Raw genomic sequence first — 18,566 nt, 5'->3', positions numbered from 1 at the left:
AATTTGGACAGGCCGGAAGAAGTGCGTCCCAACTGTAACCTGTATCATGCCATGACCGAGAGATAAAGCGCATGTAACATCAAACTTCGGAGCCGGCCGTGACAAGCGGGGAGCGGGGACGCGATAGAACCAAATATATATTGCTGTCCCGCGGTATCAGAGCTTTTCGCAAGTCCAAACACAGCCAAAATGTCTTCTAAACCCATTAAACATGCTCAAGCAGTAACTGTCAGTCTGCAGGAGCTGATCGACGGTTTGTCCTATCAATGATTTTCTTTTCCATCTCCGCATCCCCGCAAAAAGAACGACGACATACTGAGGTCAACCTTCCAGGCACCGTCTCCTCCGATACCCTCACCGAAGCCTTCGGCCCCTCCTCACTAGGCATAATCGTTGTCAAAGACCTAGATCCCAAGTTCCAGCAATTACGCGCTCAAGTCCTCTCGAATGCATCCTATCTCGCCGCCCTGCCGAACGATGAGCTCGGTATTTATCCACCCTCCGATTTTCCCCCACCAACAAGTCCCAACTCCCAAGTCACAACCCCGCTAACCCTCCCATTCCTCTTCCAAACAGAATCCCTCACATCCGCCAAAGCAAAATACCTAATTGGCTGGTCCTGCGGCAAAGAAACCCTCCGATCGGGCCATTTCGACACACTAAAGGGGTCCTACTACGTAAACTGCGCATTCTACAACGACCCTTCGCTGCAGGGCGCGCCCGGCGACGAACACCCGGGATTCGACGAGTACACGGCGCCGAATATTTGGCCTAACAAGGACAAACTCCCCACGTTCCGCAGCAGGCTGGAGGAGCTTTGCAAGCTGATTATTGATACGGCGGTTCTGGTTGCCAGGGCTTGTGATCGGTTTGCGGGGGGTGAGATTGAGGGGTATGATGCTGGTTATTTGGAGAGGGTTGTGAGGGGGAGTTTTACGACGAAGGCGAGGTTGTTGCATTATTTTCCTACGCCGGATAACGCTGAGAATGGGGATGAAGGGGAGGGAGAGGAGGGGGAAGAGAACGACGACGACTGGTGCGCAACACACCTCGACCACGGCTGTCTAACGGGTCTCACATCGGCGATGTTCATCGACGAAGACGCGAACCCACCTTCACTATCCTCCCCCCACACATCACTCCCTGAACTGCCTACCTCGCCTGATCCGAAAGCCGGGTTATACATCCGCAGCCGCACGGGCGAAGTCGTGAAGGTGAATATCCCCAAGGACTGCCTGGCTTTCCAGACGGGTGAAGCGCTGCAACTTATAACGAAGGGCAGGTTCCGCGCGGTGCCGCATTTCGTGAAGGGGGCGAAGGTGCCGATGGGGAAGGGGAAGATTGCGCGGAATACGTTGGCGGTTTTTACGCAGCCGAATTTGGGGGAGGTTGTTGAGAGGGAGAGTGGGATGACGTTCAAGGATTTTGCGAGGGAGGTTGTGGGTAGGAATACTTGACTTCCTATGCTTTGATCTTGATGTCTTGAGAGTTGAAGAAGCAATGTTTGTTATGTAACTATTGGGATATCTATTACATAGTTCCACGATTCTTGAGATCATCTGTAGAAAAGCGCGGTGAACTATTGTCCGGCTGTACCAAAGTCGACCTGGAAACTATGTTTTGACCGCTTCGAATTTGGCTCATCCTCGTTGTCAGGGACGTAGTCGCCTCCTTCCGTCTCCTCAGTGCCGCCGCGAAGCTCTTCTATGCGAGTTGTAAAGCTCTCCGGTTCGCTTTCCTCGCTCTCTTCACTTTCCTCTTTTCCGTTATTCCCCCCGTTGGTCTCCTCACGGGCACGGTTCATAGACCTATTGCGTCTTGCTACCTCCACCTCGTCCGAAGACTCCTCATCCGTCTCGCTCACCGGGTTACTCGTATCAACAGCCCCAAGCCCTGCACTCACAAGCTTACTCATCTTACTTACCTCCGCAAGCTGCGGCTTTATCGACGGCCGCCCACGCTCAGCGGGGTGTTTCGCAGCCTTAAGATCCGCCTGGCTAGCGGTGCCGTCAACGATCCTCAAATTGGCGCGCCACATTTTCACGTCACGAGTTTCGCTGTAGTGGCCGACGTCTTCACCGTTGAGGGAGTCGATACCTAGTGTTTGGGTGCGGAAGTCGCCCCAGAACCACCTTTTGCCTTCGGGGATCCGTTCGTCCACTTGGCGCGAGTATTTGCGTGCGCTGAGGATGCCGTTAATGTCGTAGGCCAATGAACGGGTGTTGAAGAGGAGTTTCATGGCGTCGGGCTCGTAACATCGGCCTAGGACCATGTCTTGCGAGATATCAACCGTTGAACCCGGGTGGATTTCGTACCACTCGCCGTAGCCGCTCATTCCACCGGTGTTGAAGACATCCAAGACATCGTGTAAAGAGAGTGGTCGGACTGGTTGTCCGTTGTTGTCCGTTTGAGCTCGTTCGACATTGGTTGTGAAGACTCGTCCGGAGATGCGGACGTCGTACTTTTCTGCTAGGTGCTTGGACTTCAGGTCGGCGTCGCACTCGGTGAGGTCGAGGCGGATGTCGTTGATCAACATCACATCTACAATGGGCGGATTTTGGGCAATTGCTTCTGCATTATGCCCCTTTGGCTTGAGGCGAATTGCATCTCCAACAGTAAGGAATTCTGCGCCGATGAAGATTCCCCGGGAATATATTGACGCGTTCGGCCATACGCCTTTGAACCGATGTTTATCGACCAGGTTGAATGACGACATTACAGTCATAGCGTGCTCGATAGATGGGTGGAGCTGTTCACGAGGCGTACCCTGCAGGAAGTATTCGAAGGCATTGAAAGGCTTGATACACTTCAAGGGGACGTAGCCATAATGTAACGAATAGCTTTTGTCAGAGCCGTTCGGGTCAGGAAGAGTCTCAACGCGAAAGCCAGAGTAGTTCAGACCCCATTTTTTCCCGGTTGATTCGACAAGATCTTGGAGGACTGTTTCTTCTGTCGGAATCTGGCCAACAACACCGGCGCGCCATCGGGGCTTCTCCAGCCATTTCCCTTTCGGAGAGTATATCTGAACGGACTGTGTCTTTTGGTTCCAGAGTAATTCCCCCTTAAAATTAGGCGCCCAGAGGACGAGCTCTCCAAGACGAGGAAGGTACGAGGGGCGCATATCTAGTGTCTCCAGGTACTCCTCCATCCCGGCCCTCTCGGCTCTCCAGTCCATACTCTGTGGTTCCGAAATATCATTGTCGAGCTCGCCCAATTGCTTCAGTTTCGTGACGGCGAATTTGAACACATCAGGAGTGCCTTCATTGTCACATATAATGGTTCCTAGCTTCCCTGGGGGTCGTCCAGGTCTTCTCAGCCCCGAAGGCCGTCCCCGCCCTCGGACAACCGGTCTATTCCGGGAGCCTGTTGGCCTACCTGGCGGTCTCCTCGGCGTGTCTAATTCGCTTGGAGTCCCGGATGGTCTCCCGACAGGTCTTCCGCTTCTAGGAGGCCTCCCACGCCGAGCTCCTATGGCAGCGTCTGGAAACTGGTTAGAAGCCGAATATGATGCATTCGTTCTGGGTTCCGTGCCTTTTTGACGTCGTTCTAGCTTAGCGCAAAGTTGGCAACGGCACTTTGTTGTACCGCCTGTCATCAAATAGTAGAAATGCGGAAAGAATACAATCGTAGAAGAAAAGTATTGACCGATCGGATGTCCCCAGAGGAATCTATCACGCTGCAATGGTATGGCAGGTTAGCTTACCGACGAATATCTGCTTCACGAACAACTTACAATGGCTGGATTTGACCCGCGCGGCCGATCAAAGAGCACATAACCGCCCGGCAACTCATCAATGATATAAGTCACCCCTTGAGTTTGAATATTTGTCAGCTCAAAGGCCCAAGGGAGACATAAACGAAGGAGGACAGCTAAAAAACAAGGGTGCAGCTGTTTTCAGCTACACAGGCTTTACCTGGAGGAATATGCAAGTGCCCGAGAATAATATGCTCATTCAAAAAAAATAAAATAAAATCAGAAGAGATGCGGGCAGAAGATAAAAAAGAAATGAGAAATTTTGGTGTTTATATAGGCAAAGTTCCCAATTCTAATTTACTCACCAGGTTCATATGCGCCGGTCTTTCTCAACCATAACTCCGCAAGCTTCTGTCGATAATTGGTATCGTCTGGTCTACCGAACCTCTCCTCGGTAGGCCATGTTGAAGGATCCCCATCACTGAAGGAACGGTCAATAGGAATCACCACGACACCTTCAGAGTCATCTTCTGACTCTTGCTGCGTGGTTTCTATCTGTGGATTCTGTGGATTCTGTTGGATGTTTGTCTCGGGCTCCGGCTCGACAGGGCCCCGAACTTGGGGTTCTAGCGGAAAGGAAAACATTATTTTCCTATTCTCGAGATTTCTTCATCATTTTCAGGCACCAAACAGGACAAGAAGAGAATAAATTTGCAGAAAAAGAGATAAATTAAAAAGTGGTGGTATTATTCTTCTGTTGTAGGGAAGATTTATTAAGAGTGAAGCTTCTTGTCAGGCAAGGAAGGCCTCTGTCACGTGATCCCATCTCGACGGGAGCATTGTAAAGGAGAGTGAATAAGAATATAAATGGCATTGAATAAAAGATGTCCTGCTGAATGTTGCTATGCGCTATGAAAGATGAAGTGAGAATTCTGCTATATGTATATGCCATTTCTAGTTGCCAGATACTTCTCCCTCCGCTGTAGTAATACTCTCCTCGTATGGAGGAGGCGCAAGCTCTCCATTGTTCACCCAGACCTTTCGAAGCTCGTCCTCGATTTGCTCCCGGCGTTTCTTCCATTCGTCTACCTTGTCGAGACGCTTCCTAATTTCTTGAATTTCCTTTTCGACACCGAGCTTCTCCTTGGCGGTCCCGATCCTCTCGAACTGCCATTGCTCTCCATCAGCACCAACACCAATAGTGAGATTGAAAGTATGGTACTTCTTCAGTGAAGCTCTGGTGGAGATGGTAATAACTGTGATTCCCCGATCCTTGGCTTGTTCGTAGAGTAATCCTTCCACGTCGGAGGAGACGGCTGAAGTCCCTTCGTCAAGGAATGCATAACGAGGCTCATGGTAGAAGATCCGCGCCATAGCCATTCGCTGCTTCTCGCCACCACTCAGAACATCCTTCCACTCTTTGCGAGAGTCCCATCCGCCTTCACGGGAAGGAAGATAGCCAAGGTGGGCATCGTCCAAGATCTTCTGAAGGGCGGAGTCCGAAAAGCCAGCGTCTCGCATGTCGATCTCGGTATGAGGGTAGATAACCTGATCCCGTAAAGTTCCCACACTCAAGTACGGTCGCTGGGGGAGAAACATGGCACCGTCAAGCCCGAACCCGCGTGGACGACTAACAAGGCCTCGGTAAACAGGCCATAACCCAGCCACAATACGCGCAATGGCAGACTTGCCCACTCCATTGGGACCGGAAATGAGGAGGTGGTCGCCGGAATGCACAACAAATGACAACGACTCTAGGAGTTCATCTCCACCCATGGGATAGAGAGATGGCGCAACAACAGGGACTTGTTCGAGGCGTACTCCATCAAAGCCGTTGTGGATGGTTCCTTGAACATCTTCGAGGGAGAACAACTCTGACTGGGCATCGCGTGGCGGGTAGTAAGCGTTCGCGTGTACCCTGTGCAGCGTTGAAACCAGGCTATATACTCGTGAGGTGTATCCAGCCAGTTCGGAGATGTCTTTGATGCTGTACATCATCCGGCCACCGGCGTCAGCCAAGGATAACATCAATCGCTTGTTTGTGATGAATTCCTTCATGCGGCCTCGTTCGCGGCCACTCGCCTCGGACTTCTCTGCCAGTTCCAGAGCGCCGCCTGAACCGCCCCATGCCGGGAGGAAAACTGGTAGAGACGTAACCAAGTATCCAAATGCGGACCATGAATATTTGAGAATGACGTCTTCAAGCATGTTGTAGCGGATCTTGAGACTGTAAATTCCTTCCATCCATCGCTGAAGGTCCTTGAAGCTTCTAGTTAGGAACACACGCTCGGTATCGGCGCCTCCATAGAAAGATATTTCCTCGGCATTGGCGAGTAATCTAGAGTGAAGGCCCCTAAAGTCTCCTTCCTTCTTTCCCTCGACAGCTTTCAGTTTTCCGAAAGGTGGTGAGAGTTTTCGCAGGACAACAGCGGTGCTAAAGTATCCTGTGAGAATTCCACTGAGAGCCAGTGGGCCTAAAGAGCGGTATAGCTGATAGTTGAAAACAAAAAGGTCAACCAAGGGTTTACCCATTGAAGAGTAGAGTGCGGCGGCAGCTGAACAGAACAGAGTAAGGTCCTGGGTGATGAATTGATCAGGACCTTGGCCAATGCTACCGTCAAGGTTCATCAACTTATAGTAGTTGTTGTCCGCGGTCAGGTATAGATCGTGAATATATCGTGTCAGCCGAGTGCGGAAGGCAATGGAAACCTTCGACTGGAGGAACTTGATCATGGCATTGGTGTATGATGCAAGGGTGCCGATGCCGCACCATTTGAGAATGCCCCAGGTGAAGGCCCGTCCCTTGCCCGCGACAAGATCTCTGACAATTTCACCATCAAGCCGTGCGATCAATAGCGACAGGTATGTTCGTAGCAAGAGAAACACTCCGTGGCTCATCAGGAGCCCCGTCTCCTTGCTACTCCATCGTGGCACCATGATACTTCCCAGACTCAGAAACTGGTGAAGGAATGCGAGGTTCAAACCGGGCTTCGTTGTCGGTGGTGGTATTCGCCCTACCGGGTCTTCATCGCCTGAGCGAGCCGACGCCGGTGGGTTCAAGAATAGCCTCCGGTGCGCGTCAAATGTTGTCGGTTTTGTCGGGTAGATCTTGACCTTGGAGGTCATAGAGTCCTTGTATGGCACATATATTGTGCGAGAGCCATCCTTGCCCCTGATCCCAGAGTTCCGACGTAGTAATCGTTTCCCACGGGCACGCTCTTTTGCCCTCTCCCGAAACCAGTTATAGCCTCCATATCCGGTCCCGATGATCGAAAGAAGCAGCGCGATCGTTGCGATGACTTTCGTGGCCTTTGATGAACGCTTGACCCTGTCTCTAAATGAACTTGCGAAGTAGATGTAAAGCGTCACGAGAGGATCCTGTCTTTTCTGGAGCGTCGATTGAGCAGCCATGATGTCCTCCGTTCAGGCATACGCCTCGACTTCCTGCCCCTTGCGACAGGCGACAATTCTAAGCCAAGCCAGTGATGGCCATGAAGACACGAGCATCTGTAGGCGCTGGTGCACAGTGCTGTGGATGCGCAAGAGTGATAGGGAAATTTGGTGCTGATGACCGACACTTAACAAGCTGCAGACGTCGAGCCAGCAGCGCAGGTCACATTACGTCGTAGAGCTTGTTGCATGTGAACGACCTCGGGCCCGATCGTGGAGAGAGTGGCGAGGCGCCCACTCTCACGTGCAGGTTCCCCGGACTGAGCCAGAAGGTTGTTGACAGTTGCAGAGTGCGAAAATAACTGAAGCAATACTGTGTTTGCTGTTGATCTCGAATTTCTCTATCTCTTGAAGTTACTATGGTAATCGCCTTTCTTTGTGTTGCATCAATAGTGCGACCAGGCTTCAGACTGTTCGAGCGCCAGGCAAGCTGAGGGGACAATGGTTCAATGCAGTTCCTGATCATCTGCAGAAGTACCTCCTCCACATTCCATGGGCCATGCTAATGTAGCCTTCATGCAAGAATTGAACAAAGGGTCAGCACTCAGCACTCAGCGCCCATCCAATGACTCGCAACATAGAAGGGGATGGCGAACACTGAATGCTCGATTATTTCTGCCTCAAAGTCCAATCAGAATGGGCGAACAAGATCGCTTTACTCAGGAATGGATCTGATTCAGGGAAATCACACCTCCCTGGTCGCTGGCGGCTATCCCGACGATGTGATTTGGCCGACCCCAGCTTTCCCCAGCCACGACTCGACCTTGCCATTGCTCAGCGGCCAGCCCTGCATTGCTCAAGGCTGCGGTTGGTCCAGACCGGAGCCCAGTGGGAGTGATTGTTTCCTTCCCGCTGCCTGAAGCCCCGAGCTCTCTTCCCGTTCGTCGTTTACCCCTTTCCCGTCTATCTCGATACCAGTCAGCCGCCTCTTGAGCAGTTCTCATTCGAGGAGGGATTATTGTAATGCAGTAAATGTACAGAGTACAGCAAGTGAAGCCGATCAACCGGGCAATGATATCCCGGTCTTCTCTCGGACTCGCCTGGTCTCCTGCTATAAATTGTAAACCTGCATCGAGGAGGATACTAGCTTCGCCTTAACCTGCTTTTATCCTTCCTGGACCAGACGGGCAAGTTTAGCGCGCACCCGGAGCCCATCCATCACATTATCGTTGTTATTATCGCTATTGTCCTCCCGCCCAGTCTCATGTCCAGCAACCTCGTTCCCCCGCAAGTGCACCACTCAGATTGCGAGCTCCAAGAGTTGCAACTTTGGTGCTCAAGGTACGCCCCCGAGCGCCACGTGACGGTGTCCAGATTCTCGAATTCTGCTGGTCTTGACCTCTGGAACATCCTGCGAGTATCCTTGCCAAACAAGTTTGCTAGACCACATATCGGTGCTATCGTCGCTCGTCGTGCCACCTAGAAAATCTTGGAGAGTGATTGCGCAGGGCGACAGGTGCTAGTGCTGAGCATTATTGGAGGCGGTGGTGGTCCGTGGCCAAGAGCTGGCTCAGCCTTAGGTAACCTAACTCACCCACGGTCTGCTTGCCTCCTCCCATTCATCCTCCCCATCATCCAGGTCCGCTCAATCCAGGAGGCGTCCCTTTACGCACCCTCTGAGCCGCCCTTCTCTCGGCGGAACCCTGGTGGTCTTCGAGTGTGTGCTTCCCGACCTCTGCATTCCGCGCCTGAGTGCCTACTTTCGACTGATAGTCGTTCTCGTCGGTATCTCCCCCCCCGTTGCCCCCAATGTTCGGCGGAAGCCCAGAACAACGTCCGGCCCCGTCGAGTTCAAAGAGTCCAGAAGAGGCGCCAATGCCTGTCGCGACTGGCTCCTTAGAGTCTGGTGAGTACTTTCTGTCTCTACAATTATTTCTCGATCACTCTCAGTCGCGCCATTGCTGACTTCTTCCCTCGTTCAGGTAACGAATCGCCGCCCGAAGGCCTATCCGCGACTACAGACAAACTGACGGAAACCGACCCCTCTGGACAAGACCAAACACCCTCTGCAGCTGCCCAACCTTCCGAGGCTGCACCGGCGGCTGTTCCAACTGAAACTCCGAAAAAGCATCGACTTCTACCCCTGCCATCGCGAACGTCCTTAAGAGACAGGCCATCAACCTCGGACAGAACCCAAGATGGGCCAAATGATGGATCCGAAAACACGCTTCGGGGCTCGCGAAGAAGTCTATTGAGAGGTCGGAGGGACAGAAGCAGGGGGAGCAGCATGAGATCTAAACAACAGAATCCGGATGAGCCAAGCATTGAGGAGAACAAAGCTGTCGGCCCAGATGTGCGCGATTCCGCGAAACCGGAAAAGCAACCCAAGCCCCCCCGCAAACTTTTTGCATTCTTGAGCTGTTGTTCGTCTTCTGATGTCGATCCCGAGGATGGCTCCATTCCCCCAAAGAAGACCTCCCGACGACCATCAATTCCTCAGACTCAGCCAACGCCTGAGAAAACAGATGTCAATGCCGCCGATTCGAGTGCTGCGGAGTCCAAGGAGCCGAGTTTCTTCAAAGATGAGAAGCCCAGTCCTACTGTTACTCAAGAGAAACCCAAGTCACAGCTGGATGAAGAGCGGATAGAGGGTTCTGCGGAGCAAAGCTCACAGCTTGACGGGACAAAAACGACGACTATACCCGATTCCGCACCTCCATCGAGGACGCATAGCGAAAGTCAACGATCCGACGCGCAGCCTCCAACTCAACCCGAAATCGTCTCAGAGACCACGGTATCGGAAAAGTCAGACGAAAATCAACAGGCGGATGAGAGTGCTGCAGAGAGTCAAAAGCTAGAGAATTCAACTCAGCCAACTCAGCCTGCTACACCCGAGGATGAGACAAAGCAAATTACCGTACGCGACGAAGAGGCAGTAAGGATACCCCCTCCACCACCGTTAGGCAAGCAGCCAGAAACATCCGTGCAAGAGAGGGCGCAACAATGGTTATTACCTCCGGCCTTGCCACACCTACGAGAGCGAAAATGCTTGGTCCTGGATCTCGATGAGACGCTGGTGCATAGTAGTTTCAAGGTCATACCCCTTCTCCAATTCGTCAAAGCTCCTAGCTGACATTGCACAGGTCCTTGAACGCGCTGATTTTACCATACCTGTGGAAATTGAAGGCCAGTACCACAACATCTACGTGATCAAGCGGCCTGGCGTCGACCAATTCATGAAGCGTGTTGGAGAGTTGTATGAGGTGGTCGTGTTTACGGCTTCCGTCTCTAAAGTGAGTCCTTGCTGTGCCTTTGGACCAGATAGTTGCTGACTGTTCTCAGTACGGCGATCCTTTGCTGGACCAGTTGGACATCCATGGTGTTGTTCACCACAGGTTATTCCGGGATAGTTGCTATAATCATCAAGGCAATTACGTCAAGGTCGGCATCAATACCCTCCCAATCTGTGCGGCATACTGACTGTGTTTAGGACCTCTCTCAAGTCGGCCGTGACCTTCGAGACACAATCATCATTGATAACTCTCCAACATCCTATATATTCCACCCTCAACATGCGATACCCATCAGCAGCTGGTTCTCTGACGCCCATGATAACGAGCTCCTCGATCTTATTCCCGTTCTCGAAGATCTCGCTGGTACCCAAGTGAGAGACGTTAGTCTTGTTCTCGACATTACCCTATGACATCTGTAACATCATCGCGTGGCAAGCTCAAAACAGCTGTACTTTCCCTTTGTTCGACTTCACAAGCCCAGCTACAGCTTTACCTTGACCTCTACCTCGACAAACCGTTCGAGCCTGACGACCATATACCGTCCTCTTATCCCTGCCTAGACGCATTGGGAATCGTTAGCGCACCTGCCCTCGACATTAACAAGGCGGCTAGAAAGGTTGCCTACCTATATAAGTTGGCGTGCTTCTTTTTCATTTTTCAACAGCCGGCCCTCGTGTACACGCTCCTAGCGAGCTAATCCTTTTCTTCCTCTTTTGCGTTTTTTGTATCGATCCCCAAAGAAGTTTACCCCCTTTTGCGTTGCATTTTCGCGGGCGTCTGTCTTGGCTATCAGCTGAATTTTTGCTGATCTCATGTATACGCTGTTATTTACATTCCCTTGTGCTTGGCTCATGTTTCCTTATAACAGTCTTTTTACCCCTTTTGTCTAACCCACGCCCCCAGAGGGCTCGACTTGACCATCTCACCCAATTCCTTATTACTCTTTTGAGTCTGCGATCTCTGCCATTCCGCAACGGACCCCTGTCATCTTGTTGGCCATGATTTTCATTTCTCCTCGATCTTGATTTTGGAGGCTTCACGAGCGAGTAGCATCTGCATCAATATCTCCATACCCATGTCACAGTTTCTGGTACTTTTCATAGTCTCCCATCAACCCAGACTTCGATTATTGGTGGCTTGCAATGTATATGTACCATGGTGGCGCGCGCTGTACATAAAAAGCGATCATCGTTCATAATACAGCTTTAATGTGTCTCATTATTGCAGCTCAGTTTTTGTTTTGTATGTTGACTGTAAAAGAAGCAGTAGTGGTCATCTAGACTAAACCTCGGCGATCCTCGTCGTTCCGCCTTCCGAGGACTCGTCTTCCGCGTCACGTCACCAAAGCTCAGTTTGACAAAAATCCCGCCTTGGTCCTTACTCGAACACCTTTTTCTTTTTACACCTTAGGTTACGCCGACTTACCTGTGGTATCTGTTTACGCTCTCGCCATCCTACTCTTTACCTAGTATCAACGCGTCACCCCACCAGCCTCTCCCCCGCCGAACTCACCGCACCACCATGAAAGACAGCAAAGGATGGGACGGCAAGTTGCGCGTCGAACCCAAAGCTACGATCACAAATCCAGAAGCATTAGAGGACTCGGATTACTCGGACCCGGACGCGCCGCCCGTGGAGCAGATCGATGCCGACGAGGGTGGGTTCCAGTCGCTTTGCCTGCAAGAATCCAGTGCTAATGTCTTTTGAAATACAGATTTACTAGAGGATGAAGATAGAGACGTTGAGGTTTATATCGAGATCGACAAGTCCGCGATCCGCAAGCTCATGGGACACTAGGATATCGACCTCGTACATTGTCGGATACACTCCATTCCAGCGTTGCGGTTGGAACGGTTTGCGAAGCTTCAGGTGCGGCTGCATTTACCTTGCTCTTATCTGCAGACATAAGCACATCACATTGACAAGATGTGCCAAATAGCGACTATGCCTGCGTCAAAACCAAATATCACGAATCGAATTACCGTCAGAGCTTGGCTCTACACTGAACGAACTAGATCTCTACGACAACCTCATATCGCATCTCAAGGGGCTCGACGATTTCCAGAATCTGACGAGCTTAGACCTAAGCTTTAATAAACTCAAGCATATCAAAAATATCTCGCATATGACGCAGCTGAAGGACCTCTATTTCGTGCAGAACAGGATCTCGAAAATTGAAGGGCTTGAAGGTTTGGACAAGATAAAAAATTTGGAGTTGGGAGCTAATAGAATTCGGGTACGTTACTTGGACAGACATACCTTGTTGGGTGCCACTTTGACTGTGATTCAGGAAATCGAAAACCTCGAAACCCTAAGTGCCCTTGAAGAGCTCTGGCTAGGCAAGAACAAAATAACAGAAATGAAGAACCTCGACTCCCTCTCCAACCTCCGCATCCTCTCCATCCAATCGAACCGCCTCACCACATTAAACGGCCTCTCCTCTCTCAAAAACCTCGAAGAACTCTACGTCTCGCACAACGCAATAACATCCCTCGCCGGATTGGAATCAAACACAAAACTACACGTCCTCGACTTCTCAAATAACCAGGTCTCGAAGCTCGAGCATTTGTCGCATCTCACGGAGCTAGAGGAACTATGGGCGTCGAATAACCAGCTTTCGAACTTTAATGAGGTCGAGCGGGAGTTGAGGGATAAGGAGAATCTCAAGACGGTTTACTTTGAAGGGAATCCGTTGCAGACGAATGGGCCTGTTGTGTATCGGAATAAGGTGCGCTTGGCTATTCCGCAGATTATGCAGATTGATGCTAGTAAGTCTTGTCTTCTTTTCCCGTTCATACTAGACGATTTCTAATAGTTTACAGCGTTCGTGCGCATTGCTTAAGGTCTAGCTTTCTTACGTCTGATGAGTTTCAATGTATGATGAGTGTCTTTGAGAGTGTATGCATCTAGAGCATTGTGAGGGATGGTAATACCACTTTGCCTTGTCTTGAGTCTGCCTTCAACCATTGCATTGCCATAGACTACTCCGGGGATAAGACGTAGAAGCTGATTATCTGAGACAGAATTGGTTGGAACATCATGATTTACTCATGATTCATGAGTGATACGAAAACTTGGCTCACAGGGCACATGCAGTGATTCTATGCTAAGCTACTCATTTCTAGCCCTAGGATGAATGTAGGCGCCATCCAAGATTCCAGTTTATCCCATTAGAAAATGGTAATTGGAATATCGTACTATTCAGTGTCAATGTCACCAGTCCAATAAGGCAAGAAAGGTCCAAACTCACACTCAATGGCTCATTGAACCTCAACCCACGATCGAGCGAGCTAATAGCATCAATCTCATCCTTCTCTAGATCGAACCCGACCACGTCCAAATTTTGCGCTAGACGTTTCGGGTCGTTACTCTTCGGAATGACTGCAATCCCCCTCTGCGTCGCCCAGCGCAGTAGTATCTGCGCCGGCGTCTTCCCATACTTCCCAGCAAGATCCTTGATAATATCCTGCTCAAACAGAGGCACAGTCCGCTCCGCATGCTTAACCTCCAACTCAATAAACCCCAACGGCCCAAAAGAACTATAAGCCGTAACGGCAATCCCCTCCCTCTGCGCAAAATCCACCAATTTCGTCTGCGTCAAGTACGGATGGTGCTCGATCTGCAATGTCGCCGGCCTCACCCTCGCATACCGCAACAGATCAAGCAGTAACTGCGCAGCAAAGTTACTCACCCCGATACTCCTCGCAACACCTTTATCGACGAGGTCCTCCATAGCTGTCCATGTCTCCTGGATAGTCGCATCGCCGAGTTCGAGCTTCCCATTCTCGGAGTCCCAGGAGGGCGGATACCGGATCGAGGGGTCGACGTATTTCAGCGAGATGGGGAAGTGTACGATGTACAAGTCGAAGTAGTGGATTCCCCAGTCTGCGAGCTGTTTGCGGGCGATAGGCTCGACGCGGTTGCCGTCGTGGAAGCTGTTCCAGAGTTTGGAGACAATGAAGAGGTCGGAGCGTGTTACGAGGCCTTCATTTATGGCGCGGGCAATGCCCTGGCCGGCTTCGACTTCGTTGCCGTAGTCTAACTAGATGGGTTAGCTAGCTAGACATTTGTCTGACTTCTCTAGTCTATTCGGTGATCAAGAGAGAGAGAAAGAGCGTTTACGTACCGCACGCACCGTCAAACAGACGATAACCGGCTTTTACAGCCTCGTAGACTTGGTCGGCGCAGGTCTCGTTGTTTACCTTCCAGAGGCCGAAGCCCACGATGGGCATATCATAGCCGCTATTGAGCTTTATAGTGGGAGTCGTCATCGCGATAACTGTACGTCAATTATCTGAAAGAAGGAAGGAATAACAGAAATGACAATAGGAAGTCAAGAGGAAGATGAGCTCAGAAAGACAGAGAGAGCGAGCACATGCCTCGCAAACGCGGCGGAAATTCAACCGTCCATGGCCGCTCCTCCGCGTCCAAAGGATAAAGTGCAAGCATCAGCGGGTAACCTGGCCATAGAAGCCACAGGAGGTTAAAGTGCCCGGGCGTGTTGAGATTCGAGACTCAAGAGGGCGAGGGAGGAAGAAAGAAGAATGCCGCCGGCTAAAACCGACGCCGGATAAATTGAGTCTCGCTCACATCGACAGATTTCCCGCCTGTGAAAACACAGGAAGGGATACTGGGCGGATCGCGGATGTCAAAGACTCGGGTCATTTTGCTCTATTGAATTGAGTGTGGCTGTCGCCTGGGGCTAGAATGAAGAAGTAATAAATGGTATTGACAGACGAATACCTCAGGCAAAAGTAGACTATATTGCTCCCCCTCATAGCAAATAATCAAAGAAAAACGAAGAGACTAGGGAATCATAATAGAAGAAAGTAGGAAGCAGGAAATAAACAAGACAACTTTTTTTGCAGCCATGATTAACATTATAGATTACACCGTAATGGGGCTCGCCATATATTGGTCTTTGAATATAACAGTGAAGCATTACCGTCGGCATCAAGCTATACAACCTCGGCCGTTGTATGCTCGGCATAAGAAGAAGCGGTATGTTCGGGGCCCGCCCCGTTCATACCAGGGTCGCTGGTTAACCCTCCAACGATCCCTACGAGGTCATCAGGCGGCAATAGTCCCTCGAAGCTGTTATTCTGATGCGACTCGCGCGATACCGCGGCGGAATGGTCGGGTGAGGTGAAGGGAAGACGGTTATAGTTGCCACTGCCTGTGTCTCCAGATATCGTAGTGCTCGTAGTGAACCATGGTGCGTGGCTGTTACTGATATCCTCGAGTGACTGGGTGCTTGGTATGTAATAATTACTCAAGTCGTTGCTGCTGTGGTCGCGTAAGCTTCCAATGCTGTGGTGCTGCGATGGTACATAATGGCTCTCATTGCCGAGCCCGTAAGTTCCCAGATTTGGTGGTAGGGACAAGTCGGGGACCTGGAGGCTTTGGAGCATCATTGGTGCGCTGCTGGAGGTGTTGACGCCCGGCTGGCTGGAGAGTTGCTGTGCGAGGCTGGGGAATGGATCGAGTGCCGAAGTAGACGCTGTCCTATCGGACAGCCCTTCTTCTGGCTTCGTGATGCTGTTGAGGAAATCAAAGGCTCCTGCGGAATTGTACAGGTTGGCGACGTGGTCATGGGACAGTTGGTATAAGGGCCAGGACAGCTGTGATGGGGCAGTATAGTGGAGCAGATCGTGATGCGGAGGCGCCTGGTATATGTTTTGAGTAGGCTTGCTTAGCAGGATAGAATCCAAGGACAGAGGAGGAGGAGGATCAATGGCGGTGCTGGGCCTAGGGCTATTGGTCAAGGCACGGTCTGGCGAAGTAGCCAGCTTTCGCCATGTTGTCGTGCCGACTTCATTTGGTCGTGTCTGGCGGAACTTCCAGATAATGATTGCCATTCTCTTGCTTTCTTCCACAGGCGAATTAGGATACTGATTTGACAGGCGTTGAAGGCTGGAGGGCGCACTAGCCCGGATTTCTTGTACTGCAGTCAAGGTGTGGAAGTACCGCCGCGTGTGCTCATCGGCAGCACGAGGGTGTCCGCTGTTCTCGACTTCGCGTTTTTCTTGCGTGAGTTTCGTGAAAGTCTTCGCCCACCATGATGACTCGAATGGAGGTTTGACTTTTGTTGTATGCGGCTTAGTGAGGTTGTGATATGCCTCCATTGTCCGCCTCCCATCTTCGTAGATGTAAGTACTGCAGGTCCAGTCTTCCATCTGGTTGACCATTGGCGCGCCTCCGGAAAATGAATTTGCTATGTCTAGCTCCAGATGGATACCCAACCTTGAACCCATGGGAGGAAAATCGTCCATCAACTCAAGGTTGGTTTCAAGGAGGATGGTTTCGCAGTTCAATGGATCGTTAACGTCTGAGAATGATGTGTTCAGGTGAGGGAATGACGTCCTCCAGTTCTTCAGGTCTTCCAGCGGCATAGGCGCCTGACGCTGGTCGCCCTGAAGGCGGGTATACACATGGAAGGCATCGTCGATCCGGTCTGGCTTGTTCGGAACGCTAACCCACATGTCAAAGCTAAGAACATGAATTATATTGATGTTCATGGCTTGTTGAGTTGATGTGGAAGAGTACTGGGGTAGCTGCAGATCTGCACTGCACGGAGGCATCAACCTCATAGGTTCAGGATAAGATGGAGTTACGTGACTGCTGTAGTGGCTCGATGGTAAACTGTCCAGCGATGTCCTCCACCTGGGTCCGGCTGGCTGAGTTGGGGTACTTGAGCGATCAGCTGCTTGTTCCCGGACAAGTCTTTCCCCTGTGACTTGTTAGATCATGAGTTTATCAATGACCATGGTTCATCTTACAGTCAGGATCACCCTTGAGGAACGAATCAAGGACTTGCAAGTGACTGGAGACCTGCTTTCTTGTCCTGCGCTTGCCGGTCAACTTGTAGATGTATTCCGCGATCAGTTCGTTTCGGCCATAGGACTTTCCACGTTCGGACCATTTTCGCCTACCCATAGGCGGGTTCGCTTCGAGAGCTACAGTCTTGTTAGTGAAATTCAAATCGGAGTTCAGGGTCTGCTTACCTTGCTGAAAGGCGTCCTCCAGTTCATCCGACCATACGGGCTCCCCATCCTTGCCAGTGTCCCGACGTGGCCGAGCCCTGTATTCCAGATACTTCTGAGACTTGAGGTAGCTTCTAGCCCTCCGAGAGCCGGCAAACGATGGGCCATTTGATTGAAGGCGACGCAGCTTCTTCACCTGATACCGATGACTGAGAAGCTGTGGATGATAAAGGCTGGCAGTGGCAGTCGGCAATGGATGACTTGGTACTGGAGGGTGAGGGTACTTGAGGGTGTACTGCTGAAGGTGGTCATCACGTCCAGTAGAATCATGATGAACGAAGCTGTCAGAGTAAGTCTGTACGTTCCCAGACGTATTCTGAAGAGCTCGGTCTGAAAGGGCCTCTACGCTCTCCAGAGCTGCTTGATTTTGGGATACCATGCACTCGGATTGCCAGTCGGTAGCCATGGAGCAAACCCAACGATTTGCTCTCAAGAATGAGAACAAATTCCAGGAACAAGATGTTGAGAGCTGCCCAAATGTTTACCGTCTGGCAAAGAACGCAGAAGGTGACAAAACAGCAATGAAGAACGTAGATGCTTGAGGAGAGAATGTAAGAGCCTGGGGAAGAGAATGTGAAAAGCGAGCAGCATGGTGTTTATACGAGAGATCAGGAATCCCCCCTGGAGAGGGAGGATGTATGCATCCCCGATAGTAGCATTGTTGGGACACGCTGCTTGTTTGGTAGGTACATACCCCCTCGAGGGCAACTTGCACTGTCCCCAAGGCGGAGGAAGCTCCTGCTGAGGGTTCACGCGTTTGGCCAAGGTCACGACCTAGGGCAGACAGTGACTGCTCCGCTGCAGCAAATCAGACGAGCCAGAGCTTGACGGAACAAATGCAAGGGGCGCTCAGGGAGCACGACCCAGTTCACGGCCTTTCGGAATTTTTACGACAGACGTTGCTAACCGCTGAACAGTCGATATAGATGAGTGACGAAAAGCGTCTGAGTGGCAAAGATCGCTCGGTGGAATGCAGTTGATCAATTGGCATTCGTGCATCGCCATGTATAAAGAATGTAGAGGGTGTTACGGTAGAGTAGATCCGGAATGCAAGAGTCAACGCTCGTAGCCCTAGGAGAATTCTGATATCCAGGGTGCGAGCACCTAGTTTGTATAGGAGTAAAGGAGACAAATCACATTGAACAG

General features: G+C 51.1%; 6 protein-coding genes across 6 annotated transcripts; 3 read left to right on the top strand and 3 right to left on the bottom strand.

Annotated features, from left to right (window-relative positions):
- Window positions 1-142: 142 nt before the first annotated feature.
- BDV17DRAFT_263759 (uncharacterized protein) lies at window positions 143-1,580 on the top strand. Its single transcript, XM_073757934.1, has 3 exons — window positions 143-253; window positions 334-486; window positions 577-1,580. Exons 1-3 carry the CDS (start codon window positions 190-192, stop codon window positions 1,455-1,457), a joined length of 1,098 nt encoding a protein of 365 aa, XP_073615373.1. The 5' UTR covers window positions 143-189; the 3' UTR covers window positions 1,458-1,580.
- BDV17DRAFT_281886 (ABC transporter transmembrane region 2-domain-containing protein) lies at window positions 1,580-7,105 on the bottom strand (the record flags this gene model as incomplete). Its single annotated transcript, XM_073760106.1, has 6 exons — window positions 1,580-1,704; window positions 1,753-1,786; window positions 1,826-3,336; window positions 3,730-3,810; window positions 4,060-4,351; window positions 4,664-7,105. 6 exons carry the CDS (start codon window positions 7,103-7,105, stop codon window positions 1,580-1,582), a joined length of 4,485 nt encoding a protein of 1,494 aa, XP_073615372.1.
- Window positions 7,106-8,542: 1,437 nt separating this feature from the next.
- On the top strand, window positions 8,543-10,925 carry psrA (putative general stress response phosphoprotein phosphatase Psr1/2). The gene is made up of 5 exons (XM_073765344.1): window positions 8,543-8,990; window positions 9,067-10,178; window positions 10,228-10,377; window positions 10,427-10,525; window positions 10,575-10,925. Exons 1-5 carry the CDS (start codon window positions 8,894-8,896, stop codon window positions 10,785-10,787), a joined length of 1,671 nt encoding a protein of 556 aa, XP_073615371.1. The 5' UTR covers window positions 8,543-8,893; the 3' UTR covers window positions 10,788-10,925.
- Window positions 10,926-11,700: 775 nt separating this feature from the next.
- On the top strand, window positions 11,701-13,494 carry BDV17DRAFT_91701 (putative protein phosphatase PP1 regulatory subunit Sds22). Its single transcript, XM_073765342.1, has 5 exons — window positions 11,701-12,034; window positions 12,092-12,123; window positions 12,175-12,246; window positions 12,317-13,145; window positions 13,200-13,494. The coding sequence occupies exons 1-5, from the start codon at window positions 11,899-11,901 to the stop codon at window positions 13,217-13,219; spliced, it is 1,089 nt and encodes a 362-aa protein (XP_073615370.1). The 5' UTR covers window positions 11,701-11,898; the 3' UTR covers window positions 13,220-13,494.
- Window positions 13,369-14,890, bottom strand: BDV17DRAFT_91706 (aldo/keto reductase). Its single transcript, XM_073765343.1, has 3 exons — window positions 14,504-14,890; window positions 13,628-14,415; window positions 13,369-13,574 (listed from the first exon to the last, which is right to left on the bottom strand). Exons 1-3 carry the CDS (start codon window positions 14,646-14,648, stop codon window positions 13,548-13,550), a joined length of 960 nt encoding a protein of 319 aa, XP_073615369.1. The 5' UTR covers window positions 14,649-14,890; the 3' UTR covers window positions 13,369-13,547.
- Window positions 14,891-15,237: 347 nt separating this feature from the next.
- Window positions 15,238-18,047, bottom strand: abaA (transcription factor AbaA). The gene is made up of 3 exons (XM_073765341.1): window positions 17,382-18,047; window positions 17,157-17,333; window positions 15,238-17,107 (listed from the first exon to the last, which is right to left on the bottom strand). Exons 1-3 carry the CDS (start codon window positions 17,824-17,826, stop codon window positions 15,336-15,338), a joined length of 2,394 nt encoding a protein of 797 aa, XP_073615368.1. The 5' UTR covers window positions 17,827-18,047; the 3' UTR covers window positions 15,238-15,335.
- Window positions 18,048-18,566: the final 519 nt, after the last annotated feature.

Source organism: Aspergillus undulatus (genome assembly GCF_047715775.1).
Source record: "Aspergillus undulatus strain CBS 261.88 unplaced genomic scaffold BDV17scaffold_25, whole genome shotgun sequence".
NCBI lineage: Eukaryota > Fungi > Ascomycota > Eurotiomycetes > Eurotiales > Aspergillaceae > Aspergillus > Aspergillus undulatus.
The sequence above is the reverse complement of the archived record's forward strand: the minus strand, read 5'-3'. Positions and strand labels throughout refer to the sequence as shown.

Coding starts and splice junctions, on each gene's coding strand:
- BDV17DRAFT_263759 (XM_073757934.1), top strand. CDS start 190: ATGTCTTCTAAACCCATTAAACATGCTCAAGCAGTAACTGTCAGTCTG. Junction 254..333: donor TCTGCAGGAGCTGATCGACG/GTTTGTCCTATC, acceptor TCAACCTTCCAG/GCACCGTCTCCTCCGATACC. Junction 487..576: donor CCTGCCGAACGATGAGCTCG/GTATTTATCCAC, acceptor TCTTCCAAACAG/AATCCCTCACATCCGCCAAA.
- psrA (XM_073765344.1), top strand. CDS start 8,894: ATGTTCGGCGGAAGCCCAGAACAACGTCCGGCCCCGTCGAGTTCAAAG. Junction 8,991..9,066: donor GACTGGCTCCTTAGAGTCTG/GTGAGTACTTTC, acceptor TCCCTCGTTCAG/GTAACGAATCGCCGCCCGAA. Junction 10,378..10,426: donor TTACGGCTTCCGTCTCTAAA/GTGAGTCCTTGC, acceptor GACTGTTCTCAG/TACGGCGATCCTTTGCTGGA.
- BDV17DRAFT_91701 (XM_073765342.1), top strand. CDS start 11,899: ATGAAAGACAGCAAAGGATGGGACGGCAAGTTGCGCGTCGAACCCAAA. Junction 12,124..12,174: donor ATGAAGATAGAGACGTTGAG/GTTTATATCGAG, acceptor ATGGGACACTAG/GATATCGACCTCGTACATTG. Junction 13,146..13,199: donor GATTATGCAGATTGATGCTA/GTAAGTCTTGTC, acceptor AATAGTTTACAG/CGTTCGTGCGCATTGCTTAA.
- BDV17DRAFT_91706 (XM_073765343.1), bottom strand. CDS start 14,648: ATGACGACTCCCACTATAAAGCTCAATAGCGGCTATGATATGCCCATC. Junction 14,416..14,503: donor TCTGTTTGACGGTGCGTGCG/GTACGTAAACGC, acceptor CCATCTAGTTAG/ACTACGGCAACGAAGTCGAA. Junction 13,575..13,627: donor GGTTCAATGAGCCATTGAGT/GTGAGTTTGGAC, acceptor GACACTGAATAG/TACGATATTCCAATTACCAT.
- abaA (XM_073765341.1), bottom strand. CDS start 17,826: ATGGCTACCGACTGGCAATCCGAGTGCATGGTATCCCAAAATCAAGCA. Junction 17,334..17,381: donor GGAGGACGCCTTTCAGCAAG/GTAAGCAGACCC, acceptor ACAAGACTGTAG/CTCTCGAAGCGAACCCGCCT. Junction 17,108..17,156: donor CCTCAAGGGTGATCCTGACT/GTAAGATGAACC, acceptor AACAAGTCACAG/GGGAAAGACTTGTCCGGGAA.